At 45.5% G+C, this 15,130-nt stretch overlaps 1 protein-coding gene across 2 annotated transcripts in view; it reads left to right on the top strand.

The window, feature by feature from the left end:
- The window catches only part of SPOCK1 (SPARC (osteonectin), cwcv and kazal like domains proteoglycan 1), a 550,294-nt gene that overhangs the window by 237 nt on the left and 534,927 nt on the right, over window positions 1–15,130 (top strand). Inside the window, exon 2 of one of the 2 annotated variants that reach the window (XM_029217593.1) lies at window positions 500–685. In XM_029217593.1, the coding sequence (XP_029073426.1) occupies window positions 500–685 (186 nt within the window). Of the gene's footprint in view, window positions 1–292; window positions 686–15,130 lie in introns of those variants that run through there. The other variant, XM_029217594.1, reaches the window with a different exon arrangement.

Genomic DNA, 15,130 nt, shown 5'->3' with positions numbered 1-15,130 from the left:
CGCCCCTCTTTCCCCGAGGCGGCAGGGCGGGCGAGGGGAGACCCCCCCCCCCCACCCCATTCAACCGGAGCCTGGACTGCTGCTCGGAGCCCTCTTCCCCGTCTCCCTACCCCGGGGCTCTGTGCACCGTCTCTGGGAGTGCCGCTTGCGGATCGAGGGCTCTCCGTTTTTTGGGGAGGGTTACTGAAGCCCCTATCCGAGAGTGGCGGCCAGTGGGGCACCCGGAGAATAGATGACAAGGTCCTCTGTAGTTTGATAGCGGCCCCTAATTTGTGACGCAGCCTCTTCATTTGTAACTGAGCCCCCCATTCATGAGCGGGGTCCCTAGGTCTGTAGATCCGCCCCCGGTGTGCGAGGGCTGACCCTGTCCCTGCTGGGAGATCCCCCCACGCCGACAGCGGGGGCCGGTGGCGGAGGCGCTCAGTCCTGGGCGCCCGGTGCGGGGCTCGTCACCGCCCTGGCCTCCCGCTCACCGCCCCCGCTTGCCCCTGCCCCGCAGATGCCAGCGTTCGTGGTGCTCGCGGCGGCCGCCGCGGCGTGGTGCTTCCTCCAGGTCGAGAGCCGGCACCTGGACGCGCTCGCAGGAGGCGCGGGCCCCAACAACGGCAATTTCCTGGACAATGACCAGTGGCTGAGCACAGTCTCCCAGTACGACCGGGACAAGTACTGGAACCGCTTTCGAGACGTGAGTACAGCCGCCGCCGGGCCCTGCGGGGGGCGGGGGAGCCTCTCAGAGGGGGCCTCTGAAGTGGGTGGGGAGGGCACTGGGGCAGACTTCGCCGGCAGCTTGTCGGTTCGGGGTTCCTGGGCTTCATCTTGCCTGAGAGGAACTTTAAAGAGAACTTCGAAGGCTTGATGCTCTCCGCCTGTTACCTGTGGCCCAGGTGTGTGTATTTGTCGGACTGGGGGAGGTGACTGTACTAAACATGGTGTAAATAGCGAGCAGCTGCGGAGGGAGAGGCTCCTTAAGCTTCTGAGATCTCCTAACGCTGATGGTTGACTTTGCCAAGCCCCCTGGAAGACCTCCCTGGGCAGAGGCTATTTAGACCATCTCTAGGGTGTTCCAGAAGAATGCCTGCTGCAGAGGTTAGGTTTGGGGTGAGCCCAGCTCACTGAGTAGGGAGGCAGGTGTCCCAGGAGGTTCGGAGAGTCATGGCCACAGGCCTGATGAAATGTTGGGTGGGAGCATGGTGGTTTTGACCCTTGGCGTCTTTAGGGGAAGGGAAAAGGAGGAGGCACCTCGTGGAGTTGGTCCACCGCCATGAGGGGGAGCCTGGGTGGCAGAGGATTGCTCCTCTGAGGGAGCTGTAGGAGGGGAGAAAGTTATTCCTGGGCACCCAGAGGCAATCTGCTGCCTGTTTTTGCCTCAGGCTGACTGCGGCTCCCCAGGTACGCCCCAGAGGATGCTGGACGAGAGGTACCTGACACAGTCTTTCCAGCAGATGGCATCCCCTCTGTGCTGTGGGAGCTGCTGCCGGCTCTTTCAAAGGCCGCCCCAGGTGGCTGGGGCTTCTCGCTTCTAGGGGACTAGGAAAAACTTTGATGATACTTAACATCGGGAACTCCTGCCTTTGGGAGAGACCCATACCACCGAGCCCCTGTTCTTGGCACAGGGCTCCCTGAGGTGGGAGATGTGTGCAAGTCACCTCCTACACTGGATTCCTCTTAGCCCCATGCCCGGCATGCCCAGTCCTTGCAGAGGGAGGGCCTGAGGAATCCAGTGAATCCAGGTGTCTTCTAGGACTTTCTAAAGAGCACCTCTCCAGGTCGCATTCCACAGGAGCCTAGGCCTTGAGCGGGGGCTTACTTATCTCTCTTCTCTCTGTTCCTCTTCCCTCTCCCTCTAGATGATGGTCTTTTCCTTGAAAGAGGCTATTAAACACTTTCATTGAACAAGTTATTTGAGGGCTTATTGCTCCCCCCACCACTCTGCACCATGAGATCCCTGCCACACGTCCTCCTGTCCCTGATCTAGTCTGTTAACCATCTTCGATCCCCTTTTGGTTCCGCTCCAAGGAGCCCTGCACTGACTGCCTTTGCCTGCAGCTGAAAAAGATGGCCAAGATGCCCAAAAGATGCCCCAAGGAAGCTTCCATTCCCAGACTCATATAGGATAGGAACTATCTTGCTTTTTTCTTTCTTTTGCCATTACATTTTAGATAGAGTTGAGGAACAGGGTGGATGCTTAACTCGGCTGGAGCTGGAGAATTGGGCCAGGTGTGGAGGACAAGGGCCCCTTTGCACACGCCTTGGTTTGCGTGGCAGCTGGGTCAGATGGAAAGCGGCTGTGCTTGTTGGTCTTTGGGTATGGAAAGGTTTACTCTGCTTTTGTGTCTGTTCAAGGTTTTCTAGTCTTGGTGTATCATAAATATGGAATTATTCTTGTTTCCCATTCAGATTTAAATTTTGAAAGATTGGGCTTTTCTTCACTTCTCATCTTCCTTGCAAATGGTGACATTTTAAATTCTTGGATCAGTGTTTTTATTGATACAAACCCGGCTGATCATGAAGCTCTCACCTGGGGTGCTTGTTAAATTGTAGCACCCACACTCACCCCTTCCTCCTCAGAGATTCTGATTCTATAGTTCTGGGATAAGTGCTGGGAATCCATATTTTAAATGAACATTCTAGGTAATTCTTAGAATGATTAGGAAGTTCCGCCTTGTAAAAATGTCCAAAGCTTAACAGAAAGGGAAAAGCCTCTATGTTCAAATGCACTGCTTTTTTGTTTCTGGAGCAATTTTAGGTGTTAAACTAATATTTTTAGCAGCATATATTCTTTTAAAATGATAACTTAATCCAGCATACTATTTTAAAAACATCCATAATGCTTCAAAATCACAAATATCTTCAATCATCAACCATTTTATATGCTTCCTGGAGTCTTCTGTTGCTAGCTGTGGGTCAGACATAATTTAATGCCATTAGCCTCTTTAAAGTGTTGTGAAATGCAAACTAGATGCTCTTTTAGGCCAAGTCTAAGTGTCTTCAGTTGGGCCTTTTACTTGAAATGACCACAGAGCCTCGGTCCCCTGGGACCAAGGACTAAAATTTGCTTCCTACAGGAGCCAGTAGTTCAGTGGACAGTGTAAAGCCCCAGCTAATGGTGTCATTGCTCAGCCAGCCTGGTCATTTTTCACTGAGCCAGGCCTTACTTGAGGTTAGCAAAGCTCAGCTTCTCTGCTGTTGTTTTTGAGTTTTGTGGAAACCACTGATAACTTTGAAAGACCAGGCCCTGAGGTTGTTACGATGCTTGGTTTTGAAAGTCACCGTGAAAGAAAACTTCTTGCCTTTCCCCTGACTTGTCACTTTTTTTGCATTTGGGGGAGAGATATTTAGAAGGGATTTTTGAACTTGTGAAACTGAAAACTAAGGGCTCCTTTTAGAGAGTTGATGATACCCATTGGCGGTGGTTATTGGCTAAATTTGAAATGGAAATGGTGGCGGGCCGTGTGCTCCGTGTTCCCCTGCCTGTTGAGTGTGCCAGAGATGACCTGATAGCCCCTACTTAATGCTTTGAAGAGGTCCTGTTGTTCTAGATACACAAATAATCTGTCGCCTTCTTTCTAGAAGTCAAACTTTCACAACTACTCTGTGGCTTGTTGCCTGGAGCAATGGAGCCAGGAGGAGTATAACAACATACAGGTGCTTGCTCCTAAGTGTACTGGTGGCCTGTTAGTTCGGTCATTATTCTTTTATAAAGACTAGCAGTTGGGATGTTTTGGCCAGATGGATACCCAAACTTTTGCACAGATATAGTATTAAGAAGGAGAAGATAAAGAAGGCAGGTGTTTGTTTTAAGTTGTACAGTAATTTCCCACCTCCAGCTGCTCCAACTGGCGTGCAGAGTTAAAATCCTCTGTGGTTTGAGGTTGAGGGGTCAGGATGCCACAACCATTTTCCTGATTTTTTTCTGAATCTCATTTGGCTTTGCATAACCATTACTATAAGGAAATTTCCTCTGTTAATTTCTACATTCATTTGTACGTCCATTCATTCCAGCAAATATTTGACTGTCTACCATGTGCTAGGCAGTGGCCAAAAGGGTGAGCAAGTTAAATAAATGTGATCTCTTCTCTCAGGTAACCACTTGTCTACTGGATGAAATCCTTTAACTTACGCTGTCAATATTTCTTTCTTATTGTTATTTTTTTAAAGTTTTTTTCTTATAAAGGTAATATGTGCTGGTTGAAATTAAAAAAAAAGAAAACATTGCAGAAATAGATGATACCTAACATTTATCCAGCACTTAGTGTGCCAGGCATTGTTTAAGGTACTTTACATATAGTATCTCATTTAATATTCATAACGATTCTGGGAGAGAAGTACTGTTGTTCTTATTTACTGGGAGGTGAAGTCTCTTGCCCACAGAGCTAGGCTGTGGAGCAGCTGGACTGGACCCAGGCAGTCTGACTCTAGACTCTTGCGAGATTGTTGCACTGCAGCCCACCAAGAGCGGAGTGGGTTTTGGCTGTGAGCCTCCACTGGTATCACACTGCAAGTCTTTGCTGCTTTATGTCTGAGGGAAATCAGTGAAGAGCCTTAGGTTGAGACAGAGTGGAGTGGGAAGCCAGGCGCTGGACACAGCTTATTGTCGGGGTCACATCAGGCCTTATCTTCTGCTAATAATGAGCTTCTGATTTGATTAAAATAATATTGTTGCTTACACCAAACATGACATTTTCTTTCTTTTGCACTCATGAAACTAGCCCTGACATTTAACTCCGGGATAATTACCTTTAGCAGGCCCGAAGACTCAAGTGTTGCCTTGGCTGGCATTTATCTTACTCCGGAGTGACCTGAGTTTGTAATTCTAATGAGACCGCAGGACCAGCCCACGTGCTTTTTCCTTCTTGTGCACACGCTGTGGGATTTGGTGGTCTCTGTAGCAGAACTGGGGTGGCAGTGAGCATCTGATCTGCTCATTTGATCTTAACGTCTCAGCTATAATGAGTTTCAAGGGCAAGTGAGGCTTGTTGACAGAATGGTGGCTGGCTTAGTCGGTGGGGTTGGTGACAAGAGAGGTGATGTGGCTTAGTGGATCAGTCATTAATCTGTCACCACAGAAACTTGGCTTGTAATAGAGAGTAGCAGAAAATCATTTTGATTAAACAGGTTCAAGGAGAATTAAATGAATTTGTCATCCTGACTTTCTTTAATGAACCCACTATCTTAAATCCCCTGTACTAGACGACCACTGATAGAAATAATTATTTCACAGGAATCATTATAAAGGGACAGTTTAAAAGTTGATAGCCCTAAGACCATTCTTGTATTTTCTGTCCTAACCTTCAGTTTGCCCTTGTAGACAGAACCTAGTTTTTGCCTGGCAAGGATGGCAGAGCTTTTGCCCCAGTTGACCCTCCCAGGCTGAGTTCCCCTGTGTCTCCTGGGCCTCCCAACCCTGCCTCCACAGTGCTTCAGCAGAGCTGGATTGCTAGGAGGATAAGTACTCTCCTGTATACTGATGAGATTATTGTCAAAAGCAAGAACTGGTCCCAAATGGATCACCAGACCTGTACCCCTCCCCTGGAAGAGTGGGACATAAACATTAGCTCAACTATTTGATCTCGCTTGGGGAGACACAGTAATGTTAGTAGTTAAATATTTTATAATAAATCATTTCTTACTCATTTACTCATTGTAGTATATTTCAAACCAAACACACTCAATATCTAAACATGAACACCTTCAGGATGGCTCATTTTACCTTTCCTCTGGGGAGGTGACTTTTTTTTTTTTTTTTTTTTTTGCACGGTACGCGGGCCTCTCACTGTTGTGGCCTCTCCCGTTGCGGAGCACAGGCTCCGGATGTGCAGGCTCAGCAGCCATGGCTCACCGGCCCAGCCGCTCCGCGGTATGTGGGATCTTCCCGGACTGGGGCACGAACCCGTGTCCCCTGCATCGGCAGGCGGACTCTCAACCACTGCGCCACCAGGGAAGCCCTGGGGAGGTGACTTTATATTCCTTAGGAAATTCCTCAGACCCAAGCTCATACTTGGTCTCATCTCCCCAGGTGAGATCATTACAAATGGAAGAAATTTCCTGTAAGACATTGAATAATTTGCGCAAGGTTACACGTATTTGTTTTTGGTCATATTTCCTCCAATATAAGATGCCGTCGATTGTAGGGTGTACCATTTTTGTGCACTACTAAGAAAGAAGACAGTGTCCAGAAGGAAGAGTTTAATAGACCCCTGGATGGAGCCGGGACCCTAGAGGACTACTCCCTCTGGGTAGAGGTAAACAAGAAATAAACTCACAATGCAGAAAAGGGACCAGAGCCGGGCGACTCATGTGTCTCCACCTTGGAACTGGTGGATGAAGGGGAAAAATAGGCCCTGAGCAATTGACAGGCTGACTCTTTTGCAGGTTTCTGGTCTCAGTGCACACAATCATTGTGCCCTCCCAACCCCCGAAAAAAAAACCTTAGACAGTTAATTTAGTTTCAGGCTGTTTGTCCTCTCTGAATCCCTGACTTCTCATTTAGTAAGTGGGGGACGACCACTTTATATTGGTGAGGACTCCAAACTGTAAGTGACTGAAATCTAGTCCAAGCTGGCTTAAATGGAAAAGAAAACTTACTCACTTGTGTAACTGAAAATTCCACTGATAAACTATGCATCTAGATAAGGCTGGATCCATGGGCTCGGGTTACACCACCGGATTTGTGTGTGTATGTTTATCATTTTCTTGCCACTTCCCCATCTCCCCACCCCCATCTTTGGGCTTTATTTCCCCATGTTGGTTGTGTTCTCAGGCTGATTAGTTCCATGTGGTGACTCATGGCAACTACACGTTTATAACATACTGTAGTTTTTATGTCTCCATATTGCCACAAAAATCCCAGAATTGAGACTTGTCAGATTTACCTATATTCACCCATTCTCCAGTAAATCACTGTGGCCAAGTTGGTAGAATATATGCTAATTGGCTGGGTCTGGGTACATGCCTAGTCCTGGGGCGGGGCCTGGGACCTGGGCATAGAATGGTGCTGGGAACTGCATTGGATTACATGGTTAGAGGAAGGTTAAAGGGTAGTTTCTTAAGGGGAAATGGATGCCTTGTGGGCAAACATTACAGGAGTCCACTGTGTTGATCAGCCTCCCTGGGTTGGCATGGAGAGTAAACTGGCTAATATAAGTGAAGCTGTTAGCAGTGCCTGGCTTAATACTCAATTAAGTGTTAAGTATTAAGTGGGGGCTATTATTTTTATTAATATTAACAACTCTTATTACACTTTCATGCATTATTCCTCAACTTATGGGTGTATGTATTTATATTTTAGCTTCTTTAATAGTTGTCTTCTTCCTGAAGTAAGAGCCTGAGTCTTATCATGCCTTGCACACAGTAGGTGGTCTGTTAGCATTTTACTGATTTGAATGATTACTTAAGCACATCTCTCGATGAATCCCTGGGAAAGGAAAGCCTGAAGAATTACTGGCACATGTGCGATTATAGTGTTTGGTAGGTGGAAATTCTAGGTTACACACACATTGAAAAACAGACCTTACAACTTCATAACTCCTTTTAGTTATAGCTCTGATGTACAGAGCTCATTGTCCCCAGACCTTTACCACTGAGCCCAGCCCAGAAATCTGCTCAGTGAATGTTTGATTGAATCTGAGTGAATGAATGAACGAAGGAGTGAACTATTCCGTACCAGGATTTTGCACACCTCCAGGCTGAGGAGGACCTGTTCCTTGTAGAGGGCTGGCCCCAGTAAGTCATGCTGGCTTTTGACACGTGTCTTTCATTCTGTTAGCAATTGACTGATTATGGTTACCAACAGATGGGCCGTGCTGTTGAGAGGCAGGGTGAGCCTGACAGAGAAGCTCACCCCCTTCACAATTCAGGTACAGTCCCTGAACCTGTGCAAAGCTCTTCCTGGTGAAGAGGCCCCTCTTAACCTGTGCTCACCGTCCAGTCTTGTCATGAATAAGCTTGGGTCTTGGCTACAGCACCACTTTCCTCATCTGTAAAACTGGAGTAATCAAAACAAACAAACAAACAAAACTGGAGTGATCACACCTGCTTTGTGGGGTTTTCGTGATCTTTCAGTGACTGGCGTACCTGTGATTCTGATAACAATTTCTGAGGGTCACTTCTCTTACCTTGGGCCCTGGGAGCATGGGTGAGTTGCTGACGCACAGCTATACATGTTGCTTTCTGTCTCATGTCTTGGAGAAATGTTGGGGAAATTGGTTCCATTTTCCTTGAGCCTGTCTTTATTCCTTGCTGGCTGGAAGGCTGTCTGCGGTTCTCTGTGGTTCGGTTTTTAAATTTTCTGGTTGTAGGTCCTGGCACAGACATCTCTGTCGTGTAAATAGCCCTCGCCCTGCCTCCCCCTTTAAAAAAGACTTCCTGCTCCTCTGGTGTCTGGGGCCCATGAGTTTCTCCTTCCCTCTGTGGTCAAGTGTCCTGAGCCTTAGAGCTCCTACAGTTCCCACTACTCTTTAGAAATCAGGGTACCATAGAATTTCTTGGACAGAGTGATTTGTGAAGTTTCTGTTTCAGAAACGAGACTAGTATATATGGACTGCTCCTTGCCCTCATCCCCACCCCGCTCTGTCCACTCCCATTTCTGAGAACCAGCTGGATGCCAGGCTTGGAAGCTAAAGATGGAAACCAAGATTTCCACACACAAGGCTCAGAGTTTAGACATGCATGCAGTTGGAGGGCTGGACAGTATGTGGCATCATAGCCCCTGGGTCTGGGTCCTTCCAGTGTCCTTGTGACAGACGTCAGGACGTTGATTTATTTTGAGGGAGGAGGTAAGGTGCATTCACAGACTAGTGATGTGAATTACTGGGGACTCTCCTGGAAGGATAACACTGATGTCCAAATTAACTTCACTGGGTTCCCTTCTTAGGGTTCTATGCAAATACGTCCCTCAGGAGACCCTCTCCCTTGATCCTTTAGGACAAAGTTTTCTTTGGTGCAGTGGGGAAGGAAGGAAGGAAGGACATATTATACAATTATTTGTAATAGTTTGCAAACTCTTCCTGTGTGATCTGTGACATGTCACACTACAGAAGACACCATCAACATTCCCCAGCGTAATTATGTGGTGTGTGAGCAGGAATTTATGCCAAGTCCATTGGCGCCTATGATTGGAGCAGGGAAGTAGAACTTATTGCAGGTGTTCCAGGCAGTCTTTGCAGAGATAAAGCGTGGAGAAAACAAACAGGCAGAGAGCAAATGACTCCACTTTGTATTTTAGCTCTGCCCTTCCTTTTCCACCATGTAAATGGAATCACTTTAACTCAGTTCTAAGAAAGGCCAGGCCAAGTTGCTGATGACCCTTCATGGCCAAAACAAAAGGGAAGATGCCCAGAGAAAGGTGCTAGAGCAGCAGCTCTCAGGCTTTCACCTTTATAATATTGAAAAAAAAATCACTGGTGGGGCTTGTTTAAAATGCAGATCTCAGCCCCCTAGTCCAGAGCAGTCTTGAATAGGTCAAGGGTGGCACCCAGGAACCTGCATTTTAAATAAGCAATCCAGGTGATTCTGATGCAGGTGGTTCTCAGACTGTATTTTCGGAAAAACCCTGGAGAATTATTATTCATCCCTAGTAGCCAACACCGTTAGCGCCAATGAATAATACAAGTTTAGACAAAATGAGCATTTGAAGATGTGGAGTAAACTACGAGTGCTGTATTTCCCCCTTATGTCAACAGGGCTACCACTGACATCAATAGAAAGAAAGGGCTTGCTTTCCAGTGTGTGTATGTGCACAGGTCTCGGCAGCAGCCATTGTCATGAAATGTTCCTGGAGTAGAATGACTTTTGACTTGTCACTGCTTCTAGGGCATCAGGGCTGCTTATGCACATGAGCTTGGTGGAATTGATGTGGGACCTTCTCCATGGCAAACTCCCAGGTGGTCATCTCAGCAAATTTCCTGTCTCCAAAGGGGCCTGATCACAGCCGACTCTGGTCTGACTTTGCATCTTCTCTAGCAGGATTGATAATGTTTTGTGCACAGATGAACTGAAGGACATTGACTCCATTGACTCTGACATTGGCTTTGGTTTATGGAGAAGTGGGTATTGAGGATGGTGGATGTAGTAAACAGTGTTTACTCTCACAGGAGGTGGGCACAGAGATGCAGATCACAGTCATCCCTTGGTATCAGCGTGGGATTGGTTCCAGGCCCCCCTGTGGATACCTAACCCCGCAGATGCTCAAGTTCCTTATATAAAATGGCATAGTACGGGTGGCCCTCCATATGCATGGGCTCTGTATCCATGGATATAGAGGGAAGACTGTACTATCAGTTGGAAACACAGAGAAGGTCTGAGGGATATGGGCTGGACAGTGGTACTACCTGCAGCTCTCTTCTTGGTATAGTAAATCTTCATGCTTGGTTGGCCAGATCATTTTGGAAAGATCAGGGAACAATAAAAGCAAAGACTTGTCAAAGTTTAGAAAACTTATGAGGATCAACAGGACATGGCAGTATTCCTTGTTGCCCACTGAACAAACTCTCAAACTTTGCTTTACTCTATGTTGCTGAATTTCCTCTAATTAATGGTACCTACAATTGACAAAACTATTGCCAAGAGGAAGAAAGTAGTTAAGTGTATTGAACAGACTTGTGTGGTTATTTGGAGTGTTTCAATAACCCCATTGTTAAGGGATAATTGGGACGTTTCCAGGTCTTTCTGTGCTCATGGGACATGCTGATTCCTCTGTGACTTTGGTGGGGTTGGTGTGTCCAGTACTTCCGTCAGGCCAAGGCATTGCTTCCCATCTGAGCCGGCCAGCCTTGCTGTGACTCTGCACCTGGTCTGTAACCTTTGACCAGCTATCTTGAATGAGATGAAATGAGTGAAAGAGTGAAAATGCTATCCCTGGTAAAGGTAAAATAATGCTGTCTTTCCTGGTGTTAGATAAATTGTGTGATTTATTATATTTTTTATAAGATTAAGTTGGTGGTTGAAAAGTTCCTCCTACCTCAGAAAGACCTTTGCATGTGTTTTGAAAAAATATTTCTTTGTTTCCACGGTCATCCTGAACCTAGATCCTCACCTTTCTAGTAACCAGAGCCTGGTGCACAGATTCAGTAGTTTTGTTTGTTTGTTCATGTATTCATATGTTCATATCACAGATACTCATTGGCCAGACTACTATGTACCAGGCACTGTGCTGGGCAAGTAAGATGTAGCAGGGAGCAAAACATCCTCCCTGTCCTCTGGAGTCTACAGCCCTCTTGTCCAAGACCAAGAGAAGAAACAGAGGTGCTTGGTGTCTATTGAGGGTTCCTCTGCAAAGGGAAAGGCATGGTCTACAAAGGGACGAGAGCAGTCCCGGCAAGCTGGATGTCCAGAGGCCTTGGGACCTGGGCTATATTTCTGGGAGAAAGTCACATAAGCCTTCATCTCTGAATCTGTCTGGTGGTCAAGCCACATGAGCTTAATTCAACTCTTACTGACATACATGAGCGGCCCCTGCTATTTTGCCTGAGTTTAGGACCCAGACGCTGGCAACAAAAGGGTGTCGGTCAATACAGTCGAGGTGGAGCATTTGGGTGAGACAGGACTTGATGTGTATAAATGCTGAAACGTGATGTGTTGAGCCTTGTCCTGGCTCCAGGTCAAGGCCTGTAGCGAGTGGAGAGGGAATCGCAGAAGAGTCCGGGTCCTCAGCAGCCCTGCACAGGTAGGGAGTATGTTTCGCTGGAGTGGAAGATGTGCAGGGTGAGGGTACCAGTCATGCATGTGCCGCCTGATGTGCTCTCACGCAGTGAACACACCATACATCCAGCTGCCCAGTCAGGGGACAGAATGTTACCAGCATCTGAGAAGTCTGTCTTGTGAGCCCCATACTCACTGCCTGTTCCCCTCCCAGGGAAGAGCTCTCCTGAGTTACAACACTACAGATTATTTTCCTGTTTTTATACTTTTATAGATGGCATTATAAGGATGTGTTTTTGTGTGTGTGGCTGGATTCTTTTGCTCAGCATTAAGTTTGTGATACATTGTTATGTGTGGCTGTAGTTTGTTCATTCTCAGTGCTGTGTAAATACTCCACAACTTAATTTACCTATTCTTTTGTGGAGGGACACTTTGGTAGTTTCTGGGTTTTGGCTGTTATGGAATAGCAGTTTCTTGGGCATGTCTTCTGGTGCATCTACGTGTACATTTTTTCGGGTGCATACTTAGCTGTGGATTCCATTGCTCATAAGGTAGGTGAATGTTCAGTGTTCAGAGATGTGGTTAAATAGTTTTCCAAAAATGGTTCTGCCAGTTACTCTCCCTCCATTAGTGTATGAAAGTTCACTGGGAGCAACATTTTTGTTTTACTGATTGTAGACTTTAAAAACAAATTTCACAATCTAATTCATAATCCATTTCATCTATTACGTATCAGGTACTTGCCTACCCTTGTGGAGCCTATGTTCTAGTCGAGAGAGAAAAACAATACACAGATTAAGATACAACAGTTGGTTGCAAGTGCTAAGGACAAAAATAAACTAGGGTAGCTCAGTTGGGAAAAAATAGTCTCTTCCATGAATGGTGTTGGGAAAACTGGGTATTTGCATGCAAAAAAATGAAATTGGACCCCTATCTTATACCACTCACAAAAATTAACTAGGAATGGATTGAGGACTTAAACATAAGACCTGAAACTGTAAAACTCCTGGAAGAAAACATAGGGGGGAAAACTCCTTGACATTGGTCTTGGCAGTGAGTTTTAGAATATGACACCAAAAGCATAAGCGACAAAAGTGAAAGTCAACAAATGGGACTACATCAAACTAAAACGATTCTGTAGCAAAAGAAACGATCAACAAAATGAAAAAGCAGCCTACAGAATGGGAGAAAATATTTGTAGACAATCTATCTGATAAGGGGTTAATATCCAAAATATATAAGGAACTCATATAACTCAATAGCCAAAAAAAAAAAATTCAGTTGAAAAATGAACAGATATTTTTCCAAAGAAGATACACAAATGGCCAACAGGTACATGAAAAGATGCTCAGTCTCACTAATTATCAGGGAAATGTAAATCAAAGCCACAATGTGCTTTCACCTCACACCTGTTAGAATGGCTACCATCAAAACACCGAGCGATAACAAGTGTTGGTGAGGATGTGGAGAAAAGGGAGCCCTTGTGCAGTGTTGGTGGAATTGTAAATTGGTGCAGCCACTATGGAGAACATGAAGGTTCCTCAAAAAAATTAAAAGTTGAACTACCACATGATCCAGCAATCCCACTTTTGATAATATATCTGAAGGACATGAAATTACTGTCTTTTTTTCCTGTTTACGTGCACTTTTTAAAAATTGAGATACAGTTGACATGTAACATTATGTAAGTTTAAGATGTCCAAAGTGTTGATTTGATACATGTATATATTGCAATATGATGACTACTGTAGCTTTAGCTAACACCTCTATCATGTCACATACTTATCATTATTTTTTTTGTGGTGAGAACATTTAAGATCTAGGCTCTTAGCAACTTCAAACTATATAATACAGTTGGTTATATCACTATGCTGTGCATTAGATCCCCAGAACTTATTCATCTTTTAGTTGCAAGTTTGTACCCTTTGATGACATCTCCCAAATTCCCCCACCCCCCAGCTCCTAGTAACCACCATTCTACTCTCTGTTTCTGTGAGTTTAGTTTTCTTAGATTCTACATGTAAGTGACATTTTATGGTATTTGTCTTTCTCTTTCTGACATCTCAGTATAATGCCCTCAAGTTCCACCTATGTTGTCACGAATTGAAGGATTCCCTTATTTTTCATGGTTGAATATATTCCATTGCATATATACGCCGCATCTTCTTTATCCATTCATCTGTTGATGGACACTTAGGTTGTTTCCATATCTTGGCTATTGTGAATAATGCTGTAAGAAACATAGGAATGCAGATATCTTTTTTAACTCCTGTTTTCATTTCCTTTGGCTGTATACCCAGAAGTGAGAGTGCTAGATCATATGGTAGTTTTATTTTGAATTTTTTGAGGAACCATTCACACTGTTTTCCATAGTGGCAGAATCAGTGTACATTCCCACTAACAATGAGCAAGGGTTCCCTTTTTTCCACATCCTCGCCAACACTTGCTATTTCTTGTTTTTTTTTCTTTTTGCTTTTTTTGATAATAGCCACTCTAACAGGTGTGCAGTAATATCTCACTATGGTTTTGATTTGCGTTTCCCTGATGATTACTGTTGTTGAGCGTCTTTTCATGAACCTGTTGGGTATTTAGATGTTTTCTTTGGAAAAATGTCTATTCAGTTCCTCAGCCTATTTTTTTTTTATTTTTTTTTGCGGTACGCGGGCCTCTCACTGTGGTGGCCTATCCTGTTGCGGAGCACAGCCTCCGGACGCGCAGGCTTAGCGGCCATGGCTCACGGGCCTAGCCGCTCTGGGGCATGTGGGATCTTCCCGGACCAGGGTACGAACCCGTGTCCCCTGCATCGGCAGGCGGACTCCCAACCACTGTGCCACCAGGGAAGCCCCTCAGCCTATTTTTTAATCAGGTTTTGTTTTGTCATTGAGTTGTATGAGTTTCTTATATATTTTGAATATTAACCCCTTATCCAATACAAGGTTTGCAAGTATTTTCTCCCATTTCATGGGTTGCCTTTCCATTTTGTTGATGTTTTCTTTTGCTGTGCAGAAGCTTTTTAGTTTGATGTAGTCCCACTTGTTTTGCTGCTTGTGCTTTTGGTGTCATATCCAAAAAATTCCTGCCAAGATCAATGTCAAGGAGCTTCTTCCCTGTAGAGAGGTGGATGGACCTAGAGTCTGTCATACAGAATGAAGTAAGTCAGAAAGAGAAAAACAAATATTGTATTTTAATGCATGTATGTGGAATCTAGAAAAATGGTACAGATGAACCTATCTGCAGGGCAGGAATAGAGATGCAGATGTAAAGAATGCACATGTGGACGTGGCGGTGGGGGGAGAGGGGGTGAGATGAATTGGGAGATTGGGATTGACAAATATACACTACCATGTGTAAAACAGATAGCTAGTGGGAACCTGATGTATAGTGCAGGGAGCTCAACTCGGTGCTCTGTGGTGACCTAGATGGTTGGGATGGGGGTAGGTGGGAGGGAGGGAGGGAGGTCCAAGAGGGAGGGGATATGTGTATATACATAGCT

Source organism: Monodon monoceros, unplaced genomic scaffold (genome assembly GCF_005190385.1).
Source record: "Monodon monoceros isolate NGI ecotype Baffin Bay Population unplaced genomic scaffold, NGI_Narwhal_1 Super_Scaffold_12, whole genome shotgun sequence".
NCBI lineage: Eukaryota > Metazoa > Chordata > Mammalia > Artiodactyla > Monodontidae > Monodon > Monodon monoceros.
The sequence above is the reverse complement of the archived record's forward strand: the minus strand, read 5'-3'. Positions and strand labels throughout refer to the sequence as shown.